Source organism: Rhineura floridana, chromosome 5 (assembly GCF_030035675.1).
Source record: "Rhineura floridana isolate rRhiFlo1 chromosome 5, rRhiFlo1.hap2, whole genome shotgun sequence".
NCBI classification, from domain to species: domain Eukaryota; kingdom Metazoa; phylum Chordata; class Lepidosauria; order Squamata; family Rhineuridae; genus Rhineura; species Rhineura floridana.
In genome coordinates, this window is record NC_084484.1 from 133,851,681 (window position 1) to 133,865,310 (window position 13,630).

Sequence of the window (13,630 nt, forward strand, 5' to 3'; positions counted from 1 at the left end):
TGTTTTGGTGTGTGATCAATTTCCTCCTGTACTTCTGCGTAAAATCTCTCCAGTTCCTCCTCTTCTGCATTTGCCATTGGAGCATAGACTTGGATGATGGTTATGTTAATAGGTTTCCCGTTTAATCTCATTGATATCACTCTCTCAGACCTTGCGTTGTAGCTCCTAATTGCATTTGCTACATCACTTCTCACTATTAAAGCAACCCCGTTTCTTCTTAATTTCTCTTTTCCTGCATAAAATATTTTGTAGTTGCCTGATTGAAAATGTCCCATTCCCGTCCATTTTAATTCACTGACGCCAAGTATTGTAATGTTGATATGTTCCATTTCTTGCTTGACAATTTCTAACTTTCCCTGGTTCATGCTTCTCACATTCCATGTTCCTATTGTGTGCATTGTACAATTCCGGACTCTCCTTTCGCATCTGTGCGCATCAGCCTCTGGGCTTCCTTTCGGCTTTGACCCAGCTGCGTCATTAGTCACAGCTCTACTCGTACTTGTCCTTTGTTCTTCCCCAGTAGTTCGGTGAGTGCCTTCTGACCTGGGGGTCTCATCTTGCAGCACTATCTCATGTTGCATTTTGGATACTTTGTTCATAGGCTTTTTGTGGTAAGAGGTATTCTGAGGTGGTTTACCATTGCCTTCCTCTGAGTTTGGATGCATCTTAGTCTGGTGTTTCAGGTTTGACCATTCCACCTTGGGTGCCCCTGCTAGGGGTTTAGCCTCTTGGTCTAGACTCCTGACGGCATTGTTCTTAGCTTCTTCAACACTCTCAAACCCCCTCACCATGTTAAGGTGTGCATCCTAAAGGGGGCGTACTTTTTAAAGGGGGCTTACAGATGGACTTACTTTGCCTCTAATAATAATGAAAATGCATGTGTAGAGCTAGACAAACATAAATGTCTTTCTGTGTCAGTACTAACTGACTTCCAGAGCAATCTTCTACTCTAGGTATGCTGGCTGGAGTGAAGATACATTACTATGCCAGCTGAATGACTGCAGTATCCTATGCATGCTCAGTGCAGGAGGGATGGAAAGAAACACACAACCAGAAAACACAAAAACTGTAAAAACACAAGACATGACCACAGTATTTTTGAAAAATCCAATGGCAACCAATCAAGAACTGCCAGCAATGATACCTACCTGCTGACCACCCAAGAAGGGAGCCGGTGAACTCACAATGAAGGGGACACACTCCTGCATTACCCAACAGACACAATACAAGACGATGCAACAGCATCCCCACTACATCAGTCCCTGTAGCATCCCATAGTACAGACAGCAATGACCCTGCACCTGCTAGTCATACAATCATAGAATAGTAGAGTTGGAAGGGCCCTATAAGGCCATCAAGTCTAACTCCCTGCTCAATGCAGGAATCCAAATTAAACTATACCCAACAGGTGGCTATCCAGCTGACAATCCACAGTCCACAGACAATCCCTATAGGCAGGGATTCAAATCCCCTTATATGCCTCATAAGTACCTTTTGGAGCACAATAGACACAATGAGGAGTCCTCACAACATTGTTCACAAATCACTCCTGGACAGGGCCTGTTCTGCTGGCATATCAGGAGGGGGGGATGTTTCCACCAGTGCTCTGTTTATTAATGGCAGAGGCACATCTTGTGTTCTGCCAGAATAGTGGAGCTTCCACCAAATCCTAAAGCCCCTCAGCTGGCGGATCATGAGTAGAAGAGTGTGCCCTAAATGTACTTCAATCCTTTGCATTGTAAGGGAACCTTGGAAGATCAAATCATCCAAGCCAACCCAGCTTTGGAAGCCTTCGGGAACGCCAAAACTCTGAGAAATGACAACTCCTCACGTTTTGTAAGTAGGCTTTATTGCTATGGAACTTGACCAGACTTTATATCAATATGTATATGTATAAAAGTGGAGATAAAATAGGAAGTATAGTGGCTAAATAGGATATATAATGATACCCTCATGACTGTGATTTCAGGCTTGGCTTCAGGCCTACCTCCTATTCTGCCAACTTTTAATACTACCTTACTCCTTTATTCATTTTAAATAATTGATTGTTTTTCAATATTCATCGTGGACAGCCATTCTGCTGTTACTTACTGAAATATCCACACAAACTAGCCTTTGGTATGATGTTGGTTGCAGTACCACCATGTTAACACCATAGATTAAATGCATCATAATAGCCTCTGCAGTCTTGTAGGGGGAACAGGATAGCAGCAGTGGGCCCTGTCTGACTTCTATATACTCATCAAACCATTTGCGTAATTTTGTAGTTGGAGAGTGGGCTTTTTGCGTGGTTCCTAAATACGCATAAAAAGCCTACACACATAGGGTGGAATCCAGTGTAGTGCTAAGGTGAACATTTTGTCAGCTCAAGTTCTGCTTGCACAATGGAACATTCCCTCCCTCTTCTCCCCCCATATACCACCTAAACCTGTTCTGGGGCTCCCCCACTCAACTGGAGGTTTGGGGAGGGTGCAGGGCACATGCAGGGGAAGGAGAGTGGGGAAGTTCCATTGTGCAAGGACAAATGCTTGCACTCACAGGACTTGTTAGAAGAATACTGCCTTTAATATGTAGTCACTGTGCAGACATTCTATGAACACACATAGGCTAGGCTGTGGAGGAAGCTTGTCAACGTGATTTGGCTTCTCCCTTCCCCAATGTGTGTTCATTGAACACATTGCATACATTTTGATTGTCTGCATGGAACTACCCATGTCAGCCATTGGGCTTAAGGTTTGGTTGGGAAATCGTTTCAGATTTGTTAAATGCCATTACATCTTTTATACAGCTGTTTGGGGATCACTTCACAGCAAAATAATTGCTGTTGCTAATTGGAAGTGGGAAGTGATTCCAAATATAACAACATGCATAAGCTACAGGAAGTGTCATAAAGTAGAAAGATGCATATGTCTGTGCAAGGCAGTTGTCAAGGTTAAGCTGATCAATTAATTGGGAACAGCAATGAAGTATAAATGAATTGGATGTTGCAGTCTCCTGTCCAACAGATGTAGGGTGGATCCCGGATGGGTGAGTTGGGGATGGAGATGACAAATGCAATGCAGCATGATTACTGCAGTGCTGTTGTACAATCCTCCATGAATAAAGCTGAGCACAGCAAAGTGTAAGTGAAGCACACAAGTCATGTGTAATAATACCCAAAGGATGCAGCAAAAGCAGGCTGGTCACGAGACAAAAGAAGGGGACTGTTGTTCTACTTATGGCATGTGGGATGCGAAGCTGCAGAAAACATGGCCTGTTTCTGCAGTTTCCCAGTTCATGTATGCAACAAGGAAAGAGGAGACTGTAGAATCTCCACACACCTGAAAGTTACACAGTCTGTTGTTAGCAGATTACATATTTTTATCTGTCTTTGAACATGTGAGAGGATAACTCTTGTCTCCCTAAGAGGAATGCTTCATTGGAATGCATCCATGCAGCATTTAGCCTAATCCCCCACCCTAACACACAATAACCTATATCCAAAGCATCTCCAAATATATGCCTGCCCTTGCTTTTGTTGAATGTTCCTGAAGAAGCAGATTCCGCAACTGCCATTGGCAGATTGTTCCATTGCTAAACTGCTTTTATCCTTAAGAAGCTTGTTAAACTTAATCTACCTCTTTTTTAGCTCAGGGATGGAGAGCATATAGCTCCTCCAGTGTTGTTGGACTCCATCAGCTCTAACCAACATAGCCAGCAGCTAGGAGCTATAGTCCAATACTATTTGCATGGCCACCCATTCCCTATCCCTGCTTTAGCTGAAATAAATTGGGGGCAGGAGTGAGATCATAGAAAGAGTGATGTTGGATCATATTAAAGGCCTGTTTAGTCCAGTGCCCTGTTTCCCAGATTGGCCAACTAGATGTCTATGGAAAGACCACAAGGAGGACATAAGGGCAGTATCCCTCTCCTGCCTCTGCTCCCTAGCAGCTGGTGCTCAGAGGCATGGGGCATCTATTCCTGGAGGTGGTACATGACTAGTTGCCATTGACAGCCTTATCTCCATGAATTTGTCTTTTCCCCCTTTCAAGCAGTCTAAGTTGGGGGCCGTTACCACATCTTGTAACAGTAACAGTGAATTCCATAGTTTAACTATGTGCTGTGTGAAGAATTACTTCCTTTTGTCTGCCCTGAATCTCCCACCATTCAGCTTCATGGGGTTTTAGTCCCCTAAGAGAGGAAGAAAACCTTTCTACTTTCTCCCCACCATGAATGACTGTATACACCTCTCTCATGCCCTCCCTAAACTAAAAAGCCCCAAATGTTGTAACCTTCCCGCATAGGGGAGTTTCTCCAATCCCCTGATCATTCTGGTTGCCCTTTCCTGCACCTTCTCTACAGCATCCTTTTTGAAGTGCAGCAACCAGAACAATACACAGTATTCCAAGTGTGATTTACATTACAATATTGGTATTTTTAATTTTGATCCTTTTCTCTAACTTGATCCCAAATATGGATTTCACGTGCAAATGTTAAATTTGACATTGTTCAAATTTTAAAAAGTAAAATTATTTAATTTTACCAAAGTGTGCAAAATTTTATTTCACTAATCACCAATTAAACCATATCAACTGCCAACAGAACCAGCCACAACACTTCAGAGGGAGGCTTTATTCTGAACTCATCCCTTACCCCCAAAGGACTGTGCAGAGAGGTGTATCTGATCCACCACTGAAACATAATACAATGATGGGGCCAGATAAACCTCCGAAAGGAGGGCATTTTGCAACCTTGAGGTCACCACAGAGAAGACCCCCTCACACATTGCTGCCCCACAAACATAAACCCATTGGCTTGTATTCAATATAGTGCTAAGGTGAATGCTTGATCAGCACATGGATTTCTCTTTATGCAACAGAATGTTCTCCCTTTCTACTTCCCCCGCATGCCCCCTAAATCTGTTCTGAGGGTTCCCCCAACCCTCCAGAGCAGATTTGGGGATGGTGCAAGGCACATGCAGGAGGAGGAGAAGGGGGAAGTCCTGTTGTGCTTGTGGTAATTCTTGTGTGCACACAACTATTTTGCTGAACATTCAGAGTAGAAGACCCATCAAAATTAATGAACCTCTGTTAGTCATGCCTATTAACTTCAGTGGGTCTTCTCTGAGTAGCAGTAGCACTGGATACAATCTATTCCTCCATCCTTTGTGAATATGGAAACAATTCTCTGACCACTTTTTTTTTTAAAAAAAGAATTGCATAGCTGCTTATTATACTGAAGGTTATAATCCTACACTCACTTACCTAGGAATAAACTCCAGTGAACTCAGTGGCGTTCATTTAGAAACACATGTGTAGGATTTTAGTGCACAGCTATGAGATTTCTAACTGTTGTAATCATTGACATATCTTATCCAAAAATTATCATTATCATATTAAGGTTCTAGTAACATACAGCCTTCATATTGGTTATATATTATCTGTCTATAATTGTCTTTATATGTTTTCATTTATATGCATTTTTTTGTACAAATTAGGGTAAATTCATCAGAATCCATTTTGGAACCACAGGCAAGCTGTCTTCAGCTGATATTGAAATTTGTAAGCAACACACTAATTTATATAATTTCTTGAGCTATATATTTTGTCTGCAAGTTTCAACCTATTTCTCAACCTCACTCTTCATTATCCAACCAGATCTACTAGAGAAATCCAGAGTTATTTTCCAGCAACCAGGTGAAAGGAGCTACCATATCTTCTATCAGATCTTGTCCGGAAAGAAAGCAGAGTTACAAGGTAAGAGTAAGGAAGAACATGGTATGTGCATATTAAGAGATGTACCTCAAATGAAGACCTAAATGGGCAGAGAAGAGGGGGAAACATGGGTGCATGGGTTCAGTGGATGGTTTTTATATATGGTTATATTTTAGAATTGCGCACTGCCTTGTGAGGGCGTTATGCCCTAAAGGGCAGTTTAGAAATCCTTTTAGTAAGTAAATGCAACAGAATGTTGCAATCATGGCTCCTTGTTACTGGAGGGGGCTCAGTGGCTGAATACATGTTTTGCATGCAGAAGGTCCCAGATACAATCTCTGGCATCCTAAGTTTTTAAAATAAGAATCAGGTAGCAAGTGTAGACAATCCTAGGACAGATGGATAAATAGTCTGTCCAGGAATAAGGCAGTTTCCCATATACACCCTGGCTGGGCCTCTACATGCACATTTAGGACTGTGCCTGCAGTTTCTGGTGCCAGATGAGGAAAAGCCAACACACGTTAGTGACAATTAGATGTGGATGTGCATCCTGATGTTCATGTGATGCATCCGGTCCTCATCAGCATTGCTCAGTGTGGATGAAGATGTGCCTTCTCATCAACTTGGTGATCAACACCTGCTATTTAAAGCCTTTGCATCCATTATTATATATGATTATCTTTGAATCCTTAGGCACTGTTTTGCCTAAGACATATTTTTGCCCAATCACATTTGCACATGGTGACTGCAAGTTGATGCAGATTCCTAGAAATCCCCAGCTAAGCAGGGCTTCTTGTAATATAGCGAAGCATCCCTTTATCCATGCACTAAATTGCTGCTTGGCAAAAGCAGTAATAATCTCATTTGAGTTCTTGTTATCCCAGCAGAGTGGTCCATCTGCTAAACCCTTAACCCAGTTAGCCTTTGCTGTGGTCTAATTAAGGAAGATTAAAGGAACTGTTTCAATGTAATTTTGTGCTAACAGGATTTGAACGCAAATATTGTACTGTGAAAATGTACCTTCCATGGTGAATTTATTCCTGTGCTAGTGCTACACACATTGGCAGAGATGGTTGCATATATCAGCCATCCTCCAAATGTCTCTTCAGCCATTACAATCAGTTGCTCATAAGTAGTTCTACTGAGAAAAAAATTACTAGCGATAGTAATGATTATAGGACATATTGAACACATATCCACTTGTCTTAAATTTTCTAAATCCTATATTTGACCTGCTTCTTGGAAAATTGTTTTGACTTTCCATTCGAGTTTACAGTGCTTCTCAGTGTACTGGGATCAACCAAGGGCTTTTTAGTTGACTTGGAGCTTGTTGGACTCTGTGCATGTGTCCTTGCCCTTTATCAGCTGTAACAGAGGGCAGAGGAAAGATTTGCAGGGATAGCACAGTGAAACATGGGGCTGTTGGCCATGTGGAATTAGCTGTATAAGCACAAGAGTCACTAGATGGCACTGTGCAGAGAGTTGAGTATCTGAGCCCAGAAATCAAGTTCATTTGTAGTTCCACCTCAGTATGAAATCCAGGCTTTCTGTTAACACACTGCATGGTGTCAGAAAGAAGTGAGTTAACACTATAGACTGTAATCCAGGATCTTCTGGAGAGCCACAAGTTCCCTACCCCAGATCAAGATGGTCTGTGGATGAAACTTGTATGTACCTTGGTGTACAAGTAGCAGGGTCAGAAGAAATAATTGCCTTGGAACTCGCCAGACTGGTCAAGGATGTGCCAAGTTGGGTGCCAACACCTGAAGGCTTCAAATGGTGATATCCAACCCTGCTGGACTTTTCTGTGGGAAGAGCCAGGTAGGAGGTCATACGTAGGGCATTAATACTATAAGTGATCCATTTTGGGAGCTGAAATTCTACACGTTTGTGCAGGCATAATTTCCTCAAGCAATATTGCACTGTAGTTGTGATGTTACCATAAACCTTGCCCTATGACTGCCTTTCCCAGCCTTTAGGTTCCTAGATGTTGGTAGACTACAGTTTCCATAATTCTTGACCACTGGCCATGCTGGCTTGGACTGATGGGAGTTGGAGTCCAGGAATATCTGGGGACCCAAAGGTTGGGAAAGGCTGCCCTATGATGTTGCACTTAGGGTACATGTTAGTTAGGTGATATAATCAACAGACCATATCTCAAGAAGAGAAGCTGTTTTAATGTTGCTTTATTTGCAGATATGCTGCTGGTATCGACAAATCCATATGACTTCCACATCTGCTCACAAGGTGTAGTTACTGTGGACAATTTGGATGATGGGGAAGAACTGATGGCAACTGATGTAAGATATGATTAATTTTGACTAAAGATGTATGTTAAAGGACATAATCTGTAGCAGATGTTGCTGTGGTTAGAGATTTATTTTTATTGAACTTGTGGCAGCAGATTTGTTCCAATGCACAAGTCAGGGCATCTTCTTTAGCCTAACCTCTCTTGTCATTTCAGAGTAAGAAGGGCAGGGACATCCAGACATAGCCTTAGAGCTATGGTTTCCATTATATTTGGATGCACAGGAAAATCATTCTCATGTTTGTACATATGTGCAATTATAAAAGGCAACAACAAGTCTATGGATCAGCATTAACAATCCTTTAAACCTTGATCTTCAATAGCTGAGATAGTGTCTGTGGTCATATCATCTCATGAATAGTGACAGAAGCACTAAGAAAAACATACCAGGTATAAAAAGTCTATTTCCATATAAGGCAGGGGTGCTCCAGAACCACGTGCTGAATGTGGCCTTTCAGACCTCTCTAATTGGCCCTTCCCAGACCATGTCTCTCATTGGCCCTTTTTGGTACCCTCCTCTAGTCCTGAAATGCATCCCTGAACTGTGATAATGCCTATTGCTTGCCTGGATAGAGGATGGAAAGACAAGTCTGACTCTTGTGTGATGGAAATGTAGCCTATCGCACAAAGATAAGAGTCAAATCTGTTGCCCCATCCCTTTTTGTTTCTGTGAACACCCACTTTGGTCCCACACACTTGGTTTCCTGTTGTCTTGCCTGCCATTGGCATGCAGCCCTAGAAGATTGCCCATAAGGGAATACAACGCCCAAACTGAAAAAGGTCCCTCACCTTGATGTAGGGTCTATATAGAGATCACATTTTGCTTGTTGCAATCTCTATGGTAAACCTCTAGCGACCTTTTGACCATGTCCATCAAACATGAACGGTACAGAGACCTGCAGAGGTACTCTCGGTGACTGGGAAGCTTGCTTCCTAGCTTTAGTACTTCATTCCTTTGGGATCACAAGGCATTCACACAATTATCTTCTGGAAGGAACTTTGCTTAATGATATGTTTACTTTAAATATATTATATTAGCTATTTAATATTCTATGATGGGGTTTTATTCACAATTCTTTTTGATGCTGTTAAGTACTCTGTAATGCATTTACGGAGTGTACATTTATGGTATAAAAAGCATGACAACCCAAATTAATACTAAGTAGGTCCCTCTGATATCTGTATTAAATCATTCACCCTTTTGTAGTCTATTTAGGGACTGGGAGGTGGAGGGATTGTACCAGTTTAGGGACTTCTGTATCAACACCCATCTACTCCTGGAAAAACAAACTGAGAGATAGTTTAGCCAATATACAAATCAACTGGTTTAATATCCAACACATAAATTATTTTATTTCCAACAGAAAAATTCAGGAGAAAGCTACCAGAAGTCAAATGCCTTTTGAAGCTTTGGTTTTGGACATGGTGAATGATTGGAGGGTCCTGGCTTCAAAGATAGACTCTGCATTAACAGAAGATAACACAGGGGAGATGGTTGTCATTAGGGTAGTATGGGAGAGAGATTTAGGGGAGGAAATTCAACAAAGTCATTGAGATAGCATTGGCATGGCAGGTGAAGCGCCGAGATCTTTTCCTGTATATATTAGAGGGAATATATTAACAACAGCCCACCGATCGTATAATACCCAAGTAAAATTGACACACATGTTGGGTACAATGTTCCCAGACTGTTGGAGAGACTGCAGTCAGTGGGGCACTTATATTCATCAGTGGGGCACTTATATTCATCAGTGGGGCACTTATATTCATCAGTGGGGCACTTATATTCATCAGTGGGGCACTTATATTCATCAGTGGTGGGAGTGCCCACAGGTTGTGAGATTTTGGGATGAGGTACTCAAGGAGATGAACATCATAATTAAGCAAAGTTTCACTGTTTGTCATTGAGGGGGAAGAAATGTAACATTTACAGACTTTAGTTTCATGTTAGTTCTTACCAACACAACTATGGAAGAACAATAGGACTCTTGCTATAGATCCTTGGTACAGTAAACTTTGGAAAATTGTTGTTAGAGAGAAGCTTACACACCAAATCCATTTCTCAAGGGACAAGCAAAACAGGACATCTTTTTTGCAGAATGTAGTTTTATTTTTCATTCTAATAAGACTGACAGTATGAAGATACTCCCAGTTGTAACTATTTGGAAAAGTAATTAATAATTTAAGTATCTGTGAATTCTCATAAGTCTAATACAGAAGAAAACAATCACTGTAATATTTGTCAGGAAGGGGGACGTATGATATCATAAACAACATTGTTTATGATGTCTTCAGTCCTTCTGTCTGATGAATATGAGAGCAGCGATTATCTTCTTCTATATTAGACCCATAACAAGAAAGAATATTATGTTAGCCCAGCTGTCATGTCATTGTAGTTGTCAGGCCTTTTCTCTGGTCTGGAGTTTTATTTATTAATAAAATTTATTAATAAAAATTAAAAGCAAATTATATGTATTTTGAATAGTCCATAATGGGTTGTTAATACTATTTACTTTCTATATTTGAGGAAGAGGGCAGACTGAAAATAAATAATAGAGGCCTCTTGTTCCACTAGTATATTTTTTGAAAGATCAATATCAGAACAAGCACAAACACCAGCCGTGCTGCAACAGAGCTCAAGCAAATAAAGCTGCATGTTGTTTCAGAGGCAAGTGACAAAATGTCCTGTTCTTTTTACTTTCCACAGCAAGCTATGGATATTTTGGGCTTTGTTGCTGATGAAAAGTACGGTGCCTACAAGCTCACTGGTGCCATTATGCACTTTGGAAACATGAAATTTAAACAAAGACCCAGAGAGGAGCAGGCAGAGGCTGATGGCACTGAAAGTAAGCATCTCCCTATGTGTCCGCTCAAAATGTTACAGTCTTGTGTTGGGCTGTGAGCCTTCAAGGCACAGTCTGTTCTATTTTAATTGTTAGATCTAGGGTTATTTCTCTCATAATTTCGTATTGTTTTTATTATTTATTTATTTATTTTATTATTGCTTTTAATGATACTTTTATCAGTTTTTAGTTTTACAATGTCTTTGTATGTTGTAAGCTGCCTTGACGAACTTCTATGAAAGTGCGGCTTATAAATACTTTAATAGATAAATAAATAATGAAATTTCTATATGGAAATAAAACCTGTTGGTGAATCCCACATATAGTTCATCACATGTAATGATAGTATACCACAGCCCTGTTTGGATGTTATCTGATCATGTGGACCAGGGGAGTGGGATCATGCATGCCCAACATCCACAGGTTCAGTATAATGACTGCAGACATTGGTACACACATAGAACTCTCTCTATGCAATCAGGTTCTTGGTCACATAGATGTACACCAATTATAGAGTTGGAAGAGATCTTGGAGATTATCTAATCCAACTCCCTGCTCAGTGCAGGATCTGCAATGCGGAATGCGTCTACATTAGCTCTGGCGGATGACCATTCAAGTGGTTGACTATAGGTATATTCATGTTACATTTAATGAATATACAATCTGTGTATCTGTGTAAACAATTAGCTGAGCTGTACACTTATACACTTATTCACATGTAACGTTCAATGAATATACAGGCTGCTTTCAGACATGGAGCTTATTGCGTTAGTTTAACAGATTAAAATAGTAGTGCTTCTATCCTGATTTCTAACATTCCTTTCACACTGCAGTACCTGTTCCATTAAGGAACAGTAGATTTTTCAGCCAATATATCAGCATTTTGCACAACAGTCTTTCACATGGCTGCAATGAACAATCTCTTGTTTCCAACTCTCACCTGTTATAGACATGTACAATGTAGTTCCCCACTGTGTAGAAGGTCTAAGATCTCATCCTGTCACCATGCAACCTCTCTCCCTTTAGCATCTGACTTTTTTTTAGTTGTATAGACACAGGGAAATGCTGCTGCTACCTGCTCCTAAGCCAGAATACCAGTACAATTTTCATCAGGTAAAAAACATAGCGCCTCTAGAAGGTGAAAATGTACTGCATCTGGGATGCCTGTCACATGAGTGGCTGCAGCTGGCAAAAAACTCCCGTGATTTTCTAAGGATCCCAAGCTTGCCAATGGATTATTTCTGGTATTATTTATCACAAAAATTAGTGCTAAACTTGCAGTATATTCTACAAAATTTCTGGAACAAGTTTGTATGTCGTGTGAAAGAGCAAATATAATGCGCAAATTACCAGGTAAGAATTCATCAGAATAACCGAATAAAATGTAGTGTGAAAGCAGCCACAGTCTGTGTATCTGTGTACACAATATTTGAGCTGTACAAATCAATTGTATACTCTTTACACATATGTAGAGCCAGCTTGTACTTGTGTTCATTGTGAACAAGCCTTGCATGACTATATGATCTGCATTTAGGGAGAATTTCTATTCAGTTCACATTTAAAGGCAAACTTACCTAATATTGCTGAAACCATATGTGAACTGAAACATAGCCATCCTTCAAAATTCACACTTCTTCAAATGGTGCAACTTGCAAGGGAGTTCTACAGCCATGTAATGTGTACCAAAATGCATATACTTGAATAAAATGTGCATAAAAATGCATATATTAGTGAAAATAACATATAAAATGCATTGTATTAGGGGAAATTGTTTTGCAAAAATGTGCATATTAAGAAAAATGTATACAAAATGTGTAATCTTAGAAGAAAGTTGAACTAAAATGCTGATGAATTTTCAGGAGGGATTCTTTTTTTAGGGAAACTGATGAGGACATATTGAGAAGTTTCAAAGTTTCAAAGTTTATTTATGTTTATTGCTCATGGCCCAGAGACCAGCGCAAATGCATATCAAAAGTTCATCCGAACAGTACAAATTCCATCAGGTATACATAGAGTTAAAATCTACTAAAACACAAATAAATCGTAAAAAGGAATACATACAAAATATAAACAGTTTTAAATAACTAAAAGGTGAGGTTATTTTAAGAGGTTTGCTCTTATTTTCGCCGCAGCAACAGCGAACTTAGCAACTTGACGCGTAATAAAATTATCGTTTCCAGCTAATAAAAAACAAACTTGCTCGAGTAAGGGCCTATCCTTTATCTGGTTTCTGATAGGGGATAAAAATTTGATCCATGGCTCGTTATAAAGGGGACAACTTAGTATATAATGGGAAATATCCTCTACTTCCCCTAAGTTGCACAAGCAGCAACAAAGATGTAACGGAATACGTCTATATATCCCATCCAAGAGCGCCGAAGGCATTGTCTGGAAACGCAGGGCAGCGAACGCAGTTCTTAGCCATGGCAGTTCTAGAAAGGAGAGGTAAGGCTCCAATAGAGAATTGGTTTTATACATAGGAAGCCAATAAGAGAAGGATTGAGTAGCAGCCACCAAGTCCCACCTTTTGGTGTGGGCAGATATTCTGTCTCTCAGCCGAGCCTTTGCACTAGCTGAGACATAAATTGGGGCCGATTCAATGCTAATCCCATAGAGCGCTAAAATCCCTTTGGTCCTACTCAGCCGGTTATTTTCCCCTGGATTTGAAGTTGCTCAAGAAAGCATTTCTTTGGCAACCTAGAGTCATCCATAGCCATTAGTCTTAACCAATAAGAAGCAAGGGCCGCATGGGCCAATGCTTCTAGGGGCTGTAACCCAGTTTCCAG

General features: G+C 40.6%; 1 protein-coding gene across 1 annotated transcript in view; it reads left to right on the plus strand.

The window, feature by feature from the left end:
- MYH15 (myosin heavy chain 15) overlaps window positions 1–13,630 on the plus strand; it is a 111,099-nt gene that overhangs the window by 19,687 nt on the left and 77,782 nt on the right. The window contains exons 8-12 of the mRNA XM_061628112.1: window positions 1,744–1,836; window positions 5,477–5,540; window positions 5,637–5,735; window positions 7,890–7,993; window positions 10,709–10,847. Coding sequence (XP_061484096.1) covers window positions 1,744–1,836; window positions 5,477–5,540; window positions 5,637–5,735; window positions 7,890–7,993; window positions 10,709–10,847 — 499 coding nt within the window. The remainder of the gene's footprint in view (window positions 1–1,743; window positions 1,837–5,476; window positions 5,541–5,636; window positions 5,736–7,889; window positions 7,994–10,708; window positions 10,848–13,630) is intronic.